Raw genomic sequence first — 17,141 nt, forward strand, 5'->3', positions numbered from 1 at the left:
TTATAGGGAGGGTGAAATAAGAGGGGTAAAAATTTCAGCCCCTAAATTTTTACCTCCCTTTTTTCCCACCAAACAATTAACTCTATTTTCAACTCAAAATTTTTCCCTCCAAACATTTCAGTCTGTTTTTTTTTTCCCCAAATTTTTTCCCTCCATTTCAAATCAGCACTCTTGGAAGAGTACTTAAAGACCCTGCCACCAGAATATAACAGCTTATGAAACATCAAATTTTTCCCCCAACTTGACTTTTCCAATCAAGTCAGGGTATTTAACAAACAACCTGCCTTAAATCCACAGTACAAGTAGAAATTTACAATCCAAAAGTCAGAAATCCTCATTACAGCAATTGTTTAGCAAATCAGGCTACCATCCTACGCCTAATTAATCCTACGTTAGAAGCAGCATCTTCCTTTGAATTGTTCTGGTTCAGCACAGCAAAGCCCAAAAAAAAACAGCCACCAACTTCATTACCAGTTCCTAAATCTGTGGAACTCAGGGTCATTAGTTTATCAAGCATGGCAGACAATTTCAATGATGCTTATTTCAGCATTGACCAAATACTCAACGATGAAGGCAACATGGAAGACCAATATGCAAGCAATGAAGGAACTCACAACAATCAACACAGTCAACAACAACAAGAAACAAATGGCAATCCCATAGCCAAGAAAGTGCTGACTGTATCCCAAAAGAGACAGATTGTTGATGATTTTTTATTACAACATCAGTGTGGGGAAATACCAAGAGGATTTTTAACAAAGCAAGCAATCAAGTTTCAGGTACACAGGTCAACTATTCACAGACTAATCAAAGACATTAAGACACAAATGGCAGTGGGGAATGTGATAGATGTCAGAAGCAAGAAGTTGGGCAAAACTGGACCCAAACCAACAGAATACACAGATGAGTTCCTGCAATCAGCCCCATTGTACAAGAGGGTGACTGAGAGAAGCTATGGAGCAGCTCTCAAAATATCACATGTCACCATCCACAAGTTAAAGAAAAAAGGAAGACTCAGAACACATACAAGCACAAATCGCCCTGCACTGACATCCAACCACAAGATAACAAGACTGAAATGGGTGTTAAGTCATCTACTGCCAGCTGAAGATAATAGGGACCCACAGTTTCTGGATATGCAGCAAGTAGTGCATATTGATGAAAAATGGTTCTACTTGAACCCAGACACCAGGAGGTTCTACCTCCTGCCCAATGAGCCTAACCCATACATGTGCCAACAATCCAAAAGGTTCAAGGTAAAAGCAATGTTTATGGCTGCCATTGGGAAGCCAATTTTTGACCCCCAAGGAAATGTCTTGCATGATGGAAAATATGGAATTTTTCCATTTGTGTATGAAACCACAACAAAGAAAAAAAGCAAAAACAGGGAGGCAGGTGTTGTGGAAACAAAGGCAATACAAAATGTCAACAAAGAGGCAATCAGGGCAATGTTGCTGGAAAAAGTGATTCCTGGCATCAAACAGAAATGGCCATCCCATCTGTCCAAGGACATATGGATTCAATGGGATAATGCAAGACCCCATCAAATTCCCAGGGATGAGGAATTTAATGCAGCTTGTCAGTCAGATGGTTTCAATATCCAATTCATTTACCAGCCAGCTCAGTCCCCTGACCTTAATGTGCTAGATTTGGGGTTGTTTAATGTCATTCAATCCATACAATACCAATCATTTCCTAAGAACTTAATGGAACTCATTGAGAAAGTGAAAGAGGCTTATGACTTGTTTAATCCTATTTCAAACAAGCATTGTTGGATAACATTGCAATGTTGCATGGAAGAAATACTCAAACATCTTGGGGGGAATCATTTTACCCCTCCACACAAAGGCAAGAAAAGGCTGGAAAGAATAGGCATGTTGCCAGAAATACTACATGTGGACAGGACTTTGGTTCATCAAGCTGTTGATCACCTCAACAGTATGTTCATAGAAATAGGTCAAGGCAATTACAATGATGAAGGAATGGAAGTTGATGCAGACTGACCACAGCAAAGACAAATGAGGAAGGTAACAGTGAGACTGCCACACATAACCAATGAAGATCAAGGAAGCCAATAGGTAGTGTTTATTGGTTTTTATTTTTTAACTTTATTTGTGTTATTGGTTATGTGTATTTTGTTTACATTGAAGGTCAATTAGGTAAGGCAGTCTTGACTAGCTTTTGTTCAACATGTGTAATCTTTTGAAAGACCATATGATATGAAATGTGATGGTATTATGTACAAAAAGCAATGACAGTAGTATTAAACTGTGAAACATAGGCAAAAACAGTATTTTAAATCCATCAGATGGGTGTTGTTTTTCACATAAAGTGCATAATTGGTTACCTCAACAACAACTTCTAGTTAAAGTTGTTGGAGCAATTCCAATGATGCAATTTTTTTTTCAAACTGAGTCCCTTCATCACTTGGATTTTTCCTACCTAATAACACTATCAAGGGACTCCTAGATCAGGTAGGACCACACATTTAGGCTACATTGTTCTCTGAATGCACAAAACAGAAGGGACTCAACATCAGGTAACTTATATGCATGCACACATGGTCTGTCAAGTAGGACTCATTTATCACCATTTAAAGTAGGCTACATAGTCATCATCATTCATCAGATCACAAACCCCAAAGCCATTAGTGCCAAATAGGATAACAACCTGAAGGATCCTATCTCACATACACAAGCAACTGGCTACAATAGAGGGACTAATATTGACAACATCATGCAGAGAATACCAACAACAAGACACAGCATACCCAAAAGAAGGACCCAACAGAAGCTGATACAATAGAATAATTCCCAAACTCAAGCTAACAGATTGCCAACATTCAGAATTAATCACATTGTGAAAAAAATGTCACAATTACACTGAAGCCAGAATTTAGTAATCATAAGCTCTCAAAATTAGGATCATCATCCACAAATTACTCACAACAACACCCACAATTAACAACATCAAGCCAGAATTAAGTGTTCACCAAGCCAGAAATAGGATAATCATGCACAAATTACTAACAACCACGCCAACCATTAACAACATCATGCCACAATTTAGTAGTAATTAGCCACAAATTACTATCAACAACACCAACAATTAACAACCACGCCAGAATTTAGTAAAACAAATTAGAAAATAGGATACTCATCCACAAATTAGGAACAACCACGCCCATCATTAACAACATCAAGCCACAATTTAGTAGTAACAAGCCACAAATTAGGATAATCATGCACAAAGTACTAACAACGACGACCACAATTAACAACCCCCCAGAATTTTATACTCATAAACCAGAAATTAACTAAATCATGCACAAATTACTTCCAATCAGCACGAAATAGCAACAAGGGGCTTTTTTTCACAACCAACAACCAATACACAGAATCAACATCATTGAACGAAATACTAGTATAAACTGTAAAGGGTCATAAAAGAGTTACGCTGCGTGATTAATTAGAAGGAGCGTCATTCACAGCACCATTACCACCATCGCCAACAGGGGACCCAGATCTAGCCCTCTTCTTGCCAGAGACCACTCCAGCAGGCCCAAATCTACCAAGATCTTCTTTGTTTTCCGGGATAAGGGCTACCGAAACACTTTCAGCAATGTCCCTGCTAACCACATCAACAGGACGCTTATTCTTCGAACCCTCATCTTTGTTGGCCAGATCTGCACCCTTAGACCCCTCACCTTCCTCATCAGAGTAGTAAGGCTTAATTTTGGCACCCACACCGTACATACGGCGCATATCCAGGTAGGTGACCCTTCGAGTTCCAATCAACTTCATCTTCCCAGTACGACACTGGCATTTGTAGGTCGCAATAACGTCGTCATCTGGCTTCTTCTCATTTGGGGAACTCATTTTTTGGGTTTTTTCAGAGAAAATACCGGGTAAACCAGATCTGGAGGAATTAGGGTTTGAATGAAGAGAGAGAGAGTGAGGTGAACTAGACAGTCAGAGGGAAATAGCGATTGTGTGGTAAAATAAACAACAGAAGAGCGACAGTGTTGCAATCTGGAATGACTTCCAGATTTAATTCAAAGAACAACCTCATTAATGGAGGTAGGAGGTAGGTGAGGGATCAATTGACTGAGGTGCACAAGAACCAAAGAAAACAATTGAATGACGTGAAATCTGTAATTGATGAGGGTTTGAAGAGCCTTATTAATGGAGGTAGGTGAAAGGACGAACTCAGTGAGGAGAAGATGAAAGGAGGGTGTGATGAATGACTGGGAAGAAAGATCTAGAAGAGGGTTGATTTGGGTGGGAATCATTAGCTTAGATCTTTAGATAATAAGGTTTTTTGATTTTATAAAAAATGAGGTTAGTGTATAATCAGATTTTAATAAGGGTATGATGGTAACTTTACCAATAAAAAAGTTACCTATAAAGGAAAAAAAAAAATTTGTTGCAACTAATAGGTAGCACCTATTTATAGTATTTGTTGCAACTAACCGTTAACGGAGGGAGTATATGTGTATATATGTAATATATATATAAGCAAGTTTGGTGGAGTTGGTTGGGAATTCACCTTGTGAATTTGAGGTTACAAGTTCGAGTCCTACCAACTACTAAATGCTTGGGAGTGACAACATATATAAACATTTTTTAATTGTCTCCTTAGATGACAACAATTTTCATTTGTTGTCTTTGTAAAAATGTTGTCTTACGTATCATTTTACCTTGGCTTTCAAAATCGTTGCCTTTTGAATAAAAATGTGTTGCCTTATGAATAGACAACGGGGGCATATACTACGCCACATATGTGTTGTCTTAGCTATAAGGCAACATTTTTTTTGTATTAGACAATGGTTTTGCACTGTTACCTTTGCTTTATTTTGTTGTTGTGCATCAACCCCTAAAATTCTCTCTTTCTCTCTCTTCCAATGTCTTCCATGGCTGCCCAATTTTAGCGTCAAGCTACCGGAAGCCACACCTCCTCCGCTCTCTGCCGTCAATCCTCCACCGGAGCAACGCAGAAGATGAAGGAATATGCGGAGGTCGATAGAGGTGAATATGCGGCAAGGATCAATGAGACGAAATCGCCATTTTTAAATTGATGCTGATTGAAACTCGCAGAGGACAGAAGAGTGAGAAATACTTCGGTTGAATAAATTCACTAAAAGTTCAGTGGGTTAATACTTGGGCTGGGTAATGAAACTAAGAGTAGAGTTGTAATGAAATTAATTAAGAGTAGAGTTTTGGATTTTGAGGAATTTCATTTTGTTTATTTAATTTATTTTTTTAATTGTGTTGTGGAGGTTGGAATTGGTAGCTTGGTGGCTACTTTGTTGGTGGAATTGGTGGTTAAGTCAAGGGCTATTAGATCTGGTTAAGGGTTACTAGGTCTGGTTAGGGGTCACTAGGTTACTAGGTCTGGTTAGGGGTCCGATCAGGGGTTACTAGATCTGGTTAGGGGCCACTAGGTTTGGTCTGGGGTTACTTGCTAGGATGCATGGACACTTCATACAACTGTCGTGTTCGTGTCGAACACCGTGTCAGACACCGACACCCGTGGGACACACGACGACATGTCTCGGACCGTATCCCACTATGATATAGGTTGTTCAACTTTTTTTATTGAGATATTTTAAGTAGAGTAAGATAAATAAGGTAATTGTTAAATAATATGGGTGCCTTCATATTGTTATATGATACTATATAATCTTATGAGAGGACGAAATGACAAATATATGGTCAAATTATTTTTTTTAAAGTATATTTTATGAATATTAACATCTCGTACCCGTGTCCCTTATTTTGGGATAGACGTTTTACCGTATCCGTTACGTACTCTTATCCGTGTCCGTACCCGTTTTTGTGCAACCTAGGTTACTTGGTCAAGGGTTACTAGATTCAGTCAGGGATTACTTGATCGGTTAGAGGTTACTAGGTCCGGTCATGAGTTACTAGCTAGGTTCAATCATGAGTTACTAGGTCGTCAGGGGTTACTTGATCGAATGGGTTATTTGGAAAGGGGTTACTAATTCGATAGGGTTACTAGGTCGAAGGGGTTACTTGTATGTTAGCTGGTCACACCGTGTGACCAACCACACACAAAACATTTTTCCCCCAATTATATCAAACACGATTCATTTGTCCTTGGACATATATTTTATATCAAAAAAATTATTATGAATATGATTATTGTAGGAAACTTCATTTCATTTTATTATTAATCATGTCATAATCTGCCGTAATAATATTATATTATTTCCCTAATCTCTTCCCTACTTCCAAGCTGTCCCCACTTCCCAAACTTCTCTCACCGTCAAGACCACGACTTCTATTTCTAATTATTTAATTACAATATTTTTTTTTTGAGGAAATTAATTACAATATTTTATACTTGTATTACTTAATTAAATAAATAATCCTTCTTTCATCACATTATAATCATCACTTCGTTAATGCTTTGAATGCATTGCCTCCCCTTTTCTCTCTCCTCAATACTTTTGGACTCTTGTCCATTTTATCATTACTTCTTCTAACACCCATTTTGTCTGCTTTAATTTTTGCTTCGTTGGAGCATTTAATCACTCACAAAAAGCTTCAATTTTTACTTTTTAAACACCCATTTTTAGTATTTATGTACCCATTTAAAAAATTTATACCCATTTAAATTTTTTTATTTTTTTAACTGAAAATTAGTCATGAATTCAAAATTTTGAAATTTTCTAAGAAATTTTAGTGATACCCAATATTGGTATAATTATACCCTTTACAAAAATTAAGGAAGAGCCATGAATCAGCTTGATTTTTTCAAGAAATTTAATAGGTTAAACCCACTAGAACTTTCATTAACAATTCTGGGGTTTTTGGTGTTAACTTTGTGTTTATTTTGTTCAATGTTTTATTTTGATAATAGTATTGGAAATGGTGGAAATGGGATTAGATCACGTGCTGCAGTCACGTGGTGGTATGGGTATAATCTCAGTAGTAATGGGGATTTTGGATTTGTTGAGAAAAGTAGAGAAAAAGATTGTGATTATTTTGATGGAAAATGGGTTTGGGATGAGAGTTATCCTCTTTATAATTCCACAGATTGTTTGTTTGTTGATGGAGGTTTCAAGTGTTCTGAAAATGGCAGACCTGATAATTTCTATACTAAATGGAGATGGCAACCCAACAAATGCAATATGCCCAGGTAGATTTTTTTTTGGTTATGATTTGACATATTATAATTATATTCGCAGTTGGATATCAGTTAGTTTAGTTGGTAAAGTCTGGGGTTGTATTCAAGACCTGTGATCGAATCCCGTCTAAATTACTGGTTTTGTGGCTCTCTTTGTAGGTACATAGCCATACATGAGTGTTCTGTATTTATCATATTACTGAGTACTGTTGTTCATAGCTGGCATTATTGTTACTTATTGGTAAAATTCCATATTTGCTAAAAATGGCAATGGTTATGTTATTATAGTTCATTTTTCCATAAATTTCATTTTTTTTTCTTTTTAATTATATGAATTTGTTCTTAGTGATCATATTGTATAATGGGGTTTATGGCTTTGATGGTTGTTATGTTGGCATGATTATAGTTTGATGTTGAAGACTTGAATATACTACTTAGTACAGAAGGTCAACTCTTTGCAGGATGTACAGAATAATAGAATATGCTTCAAATCTGTCGGTTGTGTCTTATGTGCTTCCCTTTGAGATTAAAATAATAATGGAGAGTAATTAGGGTGCTTTTCTTCCGTATTTGTAGGTGTTATTGGGTACTTCGTATTTGTTTATATAGGTAACATAAATGATCAAGAAGTATATTATAAGGACTGAAATTTCTAGCTATCTGCCTGCTGTTGTATTATGAATGCTACTGAACGTATAATTTTTTTTAACATGTCATGCCTTTTGTTGGTTTGTGCATTACAGATTTGATGCAAAATTGATGTTAGAAAAACTTAGGAACAAGAGGCTTGCATTTGTTGGTGACTCGATCGGAAGAAATCAATGGGAATCCCTCATGTGTATGCTCTCTTCTGTAGTATCTAATAAGTCTTCAATCTATGAAGTACATGGAAACCCAATAACGAAGCACATGGGAGCTTTGGTGTTTATGTTTCGGGATTATAATTGCACTATTGAGTACTATAGAGCTCCATTCTTAGTGGTGCAAGGCAGGCCTCCAGCTGGTTCTCCACCTAATGTGAGGTACACTCTGAAAGTGGATAAGCTGGACTGGAGCTCCGGCAAATGGAAAGATGCTGATGTGTTGATTTTAAACGCTGGACATTGGTGGACTTATGACAAAACAATTAGGAGGTAAATACGTCTGTTTCCTTGTTTGACCGAGTCAATGCTAGTGATCTCTCTTTCAGATAGCTCATAGGGAACAATTAAAAATTTCAGACTGACTTGGGATAGCTTATTGGATTTTATAATGAATTGCTATTTGTAATCTGTTACTATCAATTTGCTACTTAAGAAAAGAACAAACGATAACTCTCATGACTCAGCCCTTAATGAGTTATCACACTATTAAAATCCCACTTATTGTTGGATATTTAGGCTGTCTCATCCATGGAATTTTTTTGGTAATTACTTTAGTTTAATTGCCAGACTGTTTTAGATCTTGTACATTTGGTTACTAGGCAGTTGTTTAATCTCTTGATTGTGTATCCTGGACGTTGACCGGTTTTAGCATCCATGAGACCATGACTTTCATAGGTCTGAGTAGGTCTGATGAATGACTGTCTGAGGATGTAGTAGGCTTTGGTTCCTCCCTCGCCTCAAGCAACCTGTGTAAATATCTAGTCTGACAGACTTGTGATAAATTTGTAATTTTTGTACCATGTAAAATTTGAGTTTTAACATTATTGTTTCACAGGCTTATGAAATCTAATATATTGACATATTGTTATTCCAGTGTTTTGATCTATGCAAAGCAACTGATTGTATATTTGTCTTTTAACAAAATTCATGTCCTTAGATTTCTTCTTATCTCCCTGCCTTGACCCCTTTTAATTGGCCACATCTTCTTTCCCAGACCCAATTTTACTTTTGGAGAGATTAAAGTTCTTAGGATTAGGCTCTTTTGTTATCTTTGCTTAAGTTTGTGAATGTTATTATCTTATTTAGATGCTTTCTATGTGTATTGTTCACTTTATAACCTGCTAAAATCTGTTTCATTACTCTTCAGCGGTTGTTACTTCGAAGAAGTAAATACTGTAAAGATGAATATGACTGTTGAAACTGCTTTTAGACGGTCAGTGGACACTCTTTTTGGATGGATAGATAGTGAAGTAGACATTAACAAGACAAGCGTTTTCTTTCGATCCTATGCTCCTGTGCACTTCAGGTTTGATTTTTCTTATATCTTGTTCCTTTTCACTTCATTTTGAATAGTTTATGGGGAAATTCTCAATGGTAATCTTGAAGTTTCTTTCTTTCTCAATGGTAAACACTAAAAAATTAAATTATCAATGGTAATCTTAAAATACTAAAACTAATTTAGTGGTAACAATAATGATATTAATACATAATTATTAGTCTAACCCTAGTTAACTAAAGGCAAAATGACTAATATAACCCTATTAATTAAAAAAAAAAATTAAAAACCCCAGCCACCCCAACATCAACCCCAACCCACTCCAGCCCCCAACTCCCTAGCAGCGGCAGCCGACGACCCTCTCTATGGTAGCGGCGGCCACTTTCAGTGCTCTCTTGGGGTACTTTTAAAGAAAATTTCTTTATTACTGTAGACGATGTGAGCTAGTAAGTGAAAATGTAGAGAAACAATAATGTGTCTGAATTTACTTGTCTTCAGGGGCCAAAGAAATTTGAACGTTAAAGTACCCCTGGCCCCTAACCTACCCTAGCGTAGAATCTCTTTGGAAGCATCAGGGTATGTTATGTTCCTTTTTTTTCAATATCTGGTCATTGGGCAGCATCTTTTAATATATTAGCAACTTCTGTTTTCATCTCTTAATTCATATTTTACAACTCATTAATTTCATAGTAGAGTATGTGAATGTTGTCAAACTATATGGATGGCATCTAACCATTATATCTCTAATAATTTTGTACATTTGGAAAGCTTTGTAAGTTGGTTTCTAGCTTGAGCTAGCCTATAAATGCATTAAGCATGCTTAGGACATATATAATATGCCAAGAATGAAAGAACGTGTAGTTAGATAAAGATATTATCATGGATGAATAGTTTGAATTGTCCTAAGATTCTAAAGCTAGTTCATTAGTTTATCTGATGATATTCTTCTGTTGAATACGCACGCTATTGTTACTTGGCTTACTACTATAGTTCACCATAACATACATAGTGGCCCTATTAGTTTGTTTGTTCTCATTTTATTTATTTTTTAATAGCAAAAAGCTTGTGTTGAACATAACTTTCTCTTCTATCCAATTCCTCAATTCTATTTGCTAGAGAAAATTGGCAGTCAGAAATTGGTCAGATTGATGTGTGAACTATCAGCATTCATGAGGTCTCGAATTTCTTAGTTCTAGACAACTATATTGACAAACATAGCTGTTGTGGCCGTGATCATAGTAATGGTTCTGTATTATGGATGCATTCTTTCATATATATTGCCCATTAATTTTAGCTAAATGCCCTGCTGCTGGGGTTAGATTTTGTGTGTGTGTTTGGGAAGAGAATCAGATTTGCATTACTTTTAGGGACTGAAACTATTTAGAATTCTTCCTTGCAATGAATATAGGTTTTGCTCTTTTGTCAATTCTGTTTTCAAAAAAGCAAAATTAAGGTCAACGAGTACAGATTATTTCTGATAATGGCTAACAAAATAATACTCCATAAAAGCTCAGGGTTTCATGGTCAACATAATATAGCTGGTATGTCAGTTTTATAAAGATGGATACCAGAAATTAAATGCTAACTATTGCTGACCAACATATCCCTATGCAATTTCTGGCATCATATATGATCTCATGTGAGACATGCTCCTCCAAATTTTAGTTGTGAAGTACTTGAATCCCAGACTTTTGTATTATATCTATAGAGATATTTATATTGGGGTGGAAAATAGGGAGAGACACTGCAAGTTTCTCTGTATTGTGTGGGAAATTACATCTCTGGAGAAAAAGAAAGTGAGGGAGCAGGGAAAAAAGCAAAGGGTAGGAATGGTAGTTGCTGTGTTTTAGAATACTTCTCGTCGATCTCTGCTTTAACTAATTTTAAGGCTTAGTTGGTTGACCAAAAATAGAAAGGTGTTATTCCTATTAATTTTGTTAACTATAAGAAGAGAGGTTGAAATTAGTTTTATTTGTTTTTAAGAAAATATTATATTAATTTTGAGTTAAAAAAAAAGAGGCCAAGTTGTCCTCTAAATAGAATTAAACTTACATATCAATCCACGTTAAGTATAGTGGTTTACTCAATACTTTTATCAATTTATCATAGCCATACGTGTACCCAAAACTGTCGGAGCTCACAACGGGTTAGATTTTATTAATATTGCATGATTAGCATGTCGATTACCAATTATTGGCATTAAAAGGAGTCAGTGTAGAGGTCGTAGACTAAGACTTGGTTGAAATGAGTAAACGAAGAGATGAAAGCATTGGATCCTTCCAATCTAATTTCATTGCAAAGTAGTGTGGAGAGGTGATTAAATTAAAATATTCCTTTTTCACTCTGTGCATTGTAGTAATCAACTATTCATTGAAACACGTTAAGAGGGGTTTGGGAGGTTCAAAAGTTTGTTTCCTTGCCCTAAATAGTTATAGGATAGGAAAAATTAGAAATAATGATCCCAACTTTCATCAATTTTGGTAGAATAATCCCAACTTTGAATTATACTGGAATAATCCGAACTTTAAGGGGTCTTCTTTTTCTTCAATCCCAAATACCGGATACTGGTTGAATGAGTTATTTTTTTTTTTAAAAAAAGGACACGTGTCGGTGTCACGAGTTAACCGGTTAAAAAACAAGATTTTTTTTTTTAAAAAAAACACTAGCCAAACCCAGAATCCGGCCACCCAAAACCATGCCGATGGTGGCTGCTGCCACTACTCCCCCTCCCCCTCTGTCGGTTTCTCCTCTCCCAGATTCCCCCCTCCCCTAACGACGGTGATGCGACCCACCTTCCTCTACTCCTTTTCTGTCGACAACCACCACTCGAAACTCCTTTTTCAGCCACCACCATCACTTGAAACTCCCTTTAAAACTCTCCCCAACTCCCTAAAATCCCTAAACATCCTTCCCCCACCATCGAAAACCCTAGCCGTAGGGTTTCGAGGTAGAGGAGGTGTTTTTGGGGTTTTTCGGGAGTGAAAAAGGGGTTTTTGTGGTGGTAGCAATAGGGGGGATTGGAGGGGATTTCGGGGAAGGGGGAAAGCGACGGTCCGACATGGGAAGACCGGGCTGTCGGCAGGGAGAGGCGGCGAACGGCGAACTGGCAGTGGTGGTGGGTGGGACAGTGGGGGAGGGGAGGTTTGGCTGGGTTTTTATGATTTTTTGGGTTTTATTTTATATTTTTTTTTATTTTTTGGTTTTTGATTTTTTTTTTAAATTTGTTTTTGACATGTGTGAAGTGAACTTATATAGTAGGTCATTGACTTTTGTTGACAAATTAGGAACTGAAGAAAAAGAAGACTCACAAAGTTCGGATTATCTCGGTATAATCCAAAGTTGGGATTATTCTACCAAAATTGATGGAAGTCGGGATTATATTACCAAAATTGATGAAAGTTGGGATTATTATTTCTAATTTTTCCTATAGGATATTGGTTAAGCTAAAGTATTTAGACAAAGAATAAGAGTCAATAATCATTCTTTCTTCGGTTAAAAAGAAAGAGGGAGGCAGAGAGGAGGATAATAGTGAGTTAATGACTGTTAATCTGATTCTTCATTTTACCTTAAGTACTCGTGTTGGACCCTCGACACTCGGACATGGAAATAACACTTAAACGCTTTATATTAGTTCAGATTTAAGTATATTTTTTAAAATATATGTGAGTCGGACACTTAGACACATATCCATGTTTAAGTAATATAGGTAGTCACTACTCTCTCTATCCTCATGTAAAAGCCGCATTTGCCTATTGCACATGTTTTAAGAAGGTGAATAGAAAAAGGAAAATTTCATTTTAATAATCCTAACTTTGGTCAATTTACTTTAATATTCCCATCTTTAGGGTGTCTTTCTTCCGTCTCGAAATCGGTAACCTGATGAAAATGTTAATTTTATTTAAAAAAAAAATTGTGTTTGTCATGTGTCAACATGTGATTGGTCTAAAAAAAAAAACTATCAACCACCAATGCCAGTGGCCTCCCCCTTCACTGCCCTACCCCTTCCCCAGCCCCTTACCACCGGAAACAACCCCTCTCCCTTCCCCAACCCCCCAAAAACATGTGATTGTAGTCATTTTTATTATTTTTCAATTTCTTTTTATTTTTTATTTTTTGGATTAATCACGTGTTGACACATGTCTAGGTCACATGTTATAACATGTTGATGACCTGCGAAGAAAGTAAACGTGTATGGAAGTTGGGAGTATTCTAGAATAATCGTAAGTTGGGATCATTCAAAGTAAATTAACTAAAGTTGGGATTATTAAAATAAATTTTCCTAAAAATATAGTGGAGTTTGGTTGATTAAAGGTGAATATAAACATAAGATGGTGGGGTTTGGTAAATTAAAGATAAAAAAAATTAGTGATGTTTGATTGATTAAAAGTGAATAGAGAAATAAATATACGTGAAATGAGACTTTTAATACTCAGGGGAGACACAAGAAGCATTAGTCGATTAGAAACTCTATTTTTTAATCCTTTAATTTTAGTGATAGAATACACATGCATAAAGGGGTAAATGGACACACACAACATTGAAGCCTAGTTTACAAACAACATAAGATGACTATTATGTGCTTAGATTGAAGAATGTCATTGTCAAGGGCCATGTCCCAGATAAGTTCCTTACTGATCAAGTTTAACCTAATTTCTCTGAGATACTTGATAGAACCTTAAAATTGTCTAGATTTGTCATTGTTTTTCCTTATTTGTTTCATATTTTGCAGTCAGTCTAATTAAAAATCAACATGTCTGCAACACAATATGTCCAAAAGTTAATGTTCCTATTATATATGTTTGTGTATCTGTCAGATTGGCTATTTCTTATAGTAGTGTAAATTATTTTTTATTTAATTTTTATCATTTATATCTTAGCTAGTGATAGCAGAGACACCTTTTTTCACGAGGAAAAGTTTCCCTTTCTTAGGCAACAAGGAAAATAGTAATCACTTGCATCATTACCTGCACTTTTATTAAGTACCTGTACTAGCGCTTATATAATTTGCTCATATATTACATTTAGATTGCATTTTAATGTGGTTTCCTTGATTCTTATGTCATACCATGAGATCCATTAGTACCTTCCAGTTTGGCATTATGGCGGTTTACTTCCTTTTTCCAACCTAGAAATAAATTTTGATATTTAAAACCAAGTTCTATGGTGTACATTGCTGTATATTTGATCCTTTTGAACCAAGCACTTTAATTTTAGTTTCACTTATTTCTTCTGCTTCATGTTGCTTGTGTATTTGTTGGGCCCTAACTTATCATTATCTTGGTATCAACTCTATGTTAAGCATTGCATTTGAAAGTTCTCTTGCTCCTTTTTTTTTTTTTTTTTTTTTTTTTTGGTTATGTCTGGTAAATTGAGTTCGGTGATACTTTGTAGTAAATTTCTTGTCAAAACTAAGGTCTTAAAGTATCTTTTAGAGTTTATTATATCTAAAAGCTTTTTACAACCTTTGCAACCAATAAAGAATTATACTAATGAGATAAATCTCTTACAGTGGCGGCGACTGGAAAACTGGTGGTACTTGTCATTTGGAAACAATGCCCGACTTGACAGCTCCTTACAAGCCTCAATATTGGGGCCATTATAATATTTTGAATGATGCACTGTCAGATTATACAAACAGATCTCATGCGACTAAAGTAAACTTGTTGAATGTGACTTATATGACGTTACAGAGAAGAGATGGCCATTCATCACTTTACTATCTGGGGCCAAAACCAGCTCCCATTCATCGGCAAGATTGTAGTCATTGGTGCTTGCCCGGTGTTCCTGATACATGGAATGAACTTCTGTATGCAGTATTTCTCAAGCAGCAATTACTTCGCTCAAAGAATTCTACAGTAGAAGCTGAGGCTTCGTAGGTGAAAGCCTTCCTGATTTAAGCATTTTTGAGGAATTAATGTTCAGACTTCAGACTCTTGATATCTTAACTTGAAATACACACAATATTTTGTAAAGAAGTCTTCCCTACTTCATACTAACTGGAATGCTGTTGCATATGCGGTCGAGTGATGCATCTCTTATCATCTCTGCTTTGGCTGCTTGATACTTCTTCAGCTGGAGGTTTACTTTGTTTTGGGGTCTGTCGGAAACTTGCTGGTGTTGTCGAGTGATTTGTTTAGGTGGTTTGTAAATTTATACAGTTTGGGATGACCATCAAAAGCCATTCCTTTGCTGATCAAGAGTTCACGACTCAGTTACATCTGCGATATGCCTGTGCGTGTAGATGGGGTTGACAAGTTCTATACTTCATGTGAAAACCAGAATAGAAAATTATTATGCATTTATGCGTAACAGAAGCAAAGAAATGCTGGAGTGGGCATCAAATGTAGCATGGAGTTTAGAAGGAAAGTACATAAGAAGTCATAATACAGGTAGCTTGTAATTCTTTTCACAGCATATTGAATTGTAATAATTTTATTTTTTTTTCTATTGATGGAAAGCATATTGAATTACCTTGAATTTGCTGTATTCTAAAATACATGAAAAGCAGTTGATAGTGGTCTATTGAAATTTTTGAGATGTGTGAACAACACGGCTGAATCTGTTGATGTACCAATTTTTTTTTTCACTCTTCTAAGCTGAATGTTGTCCTCTGGTTGATAAGTTGGGCAGAAACTGTTATCTTCTCTTAGAGCTGTCGAATCGGGTAAACGGGTCGGGTTTGGGTCGGGTAATAGTAGTTCGGGTCAACTCGGGTCGGGTCAATTCGGATTAATTCTATAACCTATGCGGGTTGAGTTTGGGTTGGGTCATGCTTGAGTCGGGTCATACTTCTTATCGGGTTTGGGTCGGGTTACATTCGGGTTGGGTGAATAATAGGTCGAGTTTAATTCGGGTTTTTACAGGTTAAAACGGGTTAGGATAATCTTCGGGTTCGAGTCGGGTTCGGTTCAAGTCAATAATTTGGGGGTTAGAATTAGGTCGGGTCATTCTCGAGTTTGAGTCGAGTTCGGTTCAAGTCAATAATTTGCAAATTATAATCAGGTCGGATTGTTTTCAAGTTGGGTCATTCTCGGGTTCAAGTCGGGTTCGGTTCAAGTCAATAATTTGCGGTTTATAATCAGGTTGGGTCATTTCCAAGTCGGGTCATTCTCGAATTCAAGTCGCGTTATGTTCAAGTCAATAATTTACAGGTTACAATCAGGTCGGATCATTTCCAAGTCAGGTCATATTCGGGTTTAACTAACTATAAATAGATAATTATCATTTTATCAAGCTAATTATTTCCTTTGACTATAATATATATGACAATATAATAGGGAACTATAATCTATAATTTAGGAAGATAATTAACTCCTTTGACCATACAACAAATATATACTATATTTAACTCTTAAATTTGAGAATGATGCTCCTTGCTTTTGCTGGCTTGGACTGACTTGGTCTCCCTAGACAAATTGCTTTGATCAACAATAATAAGGTGGTCTAAAGTGCATTTAAGGTGATTTGAAATCGTGGGTCAGGAACAATTTGGGTTAAATTTAGGTAGGGTCAATAACAAGTGTTAATTTTGAGTCGGGTTGGTAATAGATCGGGTTGAATTTTTGGGTCGGGTAAGTAATAGGTATGGTTTAATTCGGGTTGGGTCAATAACAAGTCGGGTTGAATTTGATCAGATCAATAACAACTCGGGTTGATTTCAGGTCGGGTTTGTAACAAGTTGGGTTAAATTCAGGTCGAGTTAGGAACGGGTCGAGTTAAATTCAGGTCAGGTTAGTAACAAGTCGGGTTAAATTCGAGTTTTGACGGGTTAAAACGACTTTGGGTCAATTTCGGTTCAAGTCGGGTTCGTTGCAAGTTAATTAAATTGGCCGTTGTAAACCGGTAAATCG

At 36.3% G+C, this 17,141-nt stretch overlaps 2 protein-coding genes across 2 annotated transcripts; both read left to right on the forward strand.

The window, feature by feature from the left end:
• The first annotated feature begins 515 nt into the window (after window positions 1-515).
• LOC110722892 lies at window positions 516-2,003 on the forward strand. Its single transcript, XM_021902182.1, has one exon. The coding sequence runs from the start codon at window positions 516-518 to the stop codon at window positions 2,001-2,003; it is 1,488 nt and encodes a 495-aa protein (XP_021757874.1).
• Window positions 2,004-6,424: 4,421 nt separating this feature from the next.
• Window positions 6,425-15,914, forward strand: LOC110722906 (protein trichome birefringence-like 10). The gene is made up of 4 exons (XM_021902196.1): window positions 6,425-7,164; window positions 7,896-8,285; window positions 9,163-9,321; window positions 14,801-15,914. The coding sequence occupies exons 1-4, from the start codon at window positions 6,761-6,763 to the stop codon at window positions 15,165-15,167; spliced, it is 1,320 nt and encodes a 439-aa protein (XP_021757888.1). The 5' UTR covers window positions 6,425-6,760; the 3' UTR covers window positions 15,168-15,914.
• The last annotated feature ends 1,227 nt before the right edge of the window (window positions 15,915-17,141 follow it).

The sequence above is a fragment of the Chenopodium quinoa genome, unplaced genomic scaffold (assembly GCF_001683475.1).
Source record: "Chenopodium quinoa cultivar QQ74 unplaced genomic scaffold, ASM168347v1, whole genome shotgun sequence".
NCBI lineage: Eukaryota > Viridiplantae > Streptophyta > Magnoliopsida > Caryophyllales > Amaranthaceae > Chenopodium > Chenopodium quinoa.

Bases quoted from the DNA above. Each gene is read 5' to 3' on its own strand.
- LOC110722892 (XM_021902182.1), top strand. From the start codon at position 516: ATGGCAGACAATTTCAATGATGCTTATTTCAGCATTGACCAAATACTC.
- LOC110722906 (XM_021902196.1), top strand. From the start codon at position 6,761: ATGAATCAGCTTGATTTTTTCAAGAAATTTAATAGGTTAAACCCACTA. The intron at 7,165-7,895 runs GTAGATTTTTTT...TGTGCATTACAG, and splicing joins AACAAATGCAATATGCCCAG to ATTTGATGCAAAATTGATGT. The intron at 9,322-14,800 runs GTTTGATTTTTC...AATCTCTTACAG, and splicing joins TATGCTCCTGTGCACTTCAG to TGGCGGCGACTGGAAAACTG.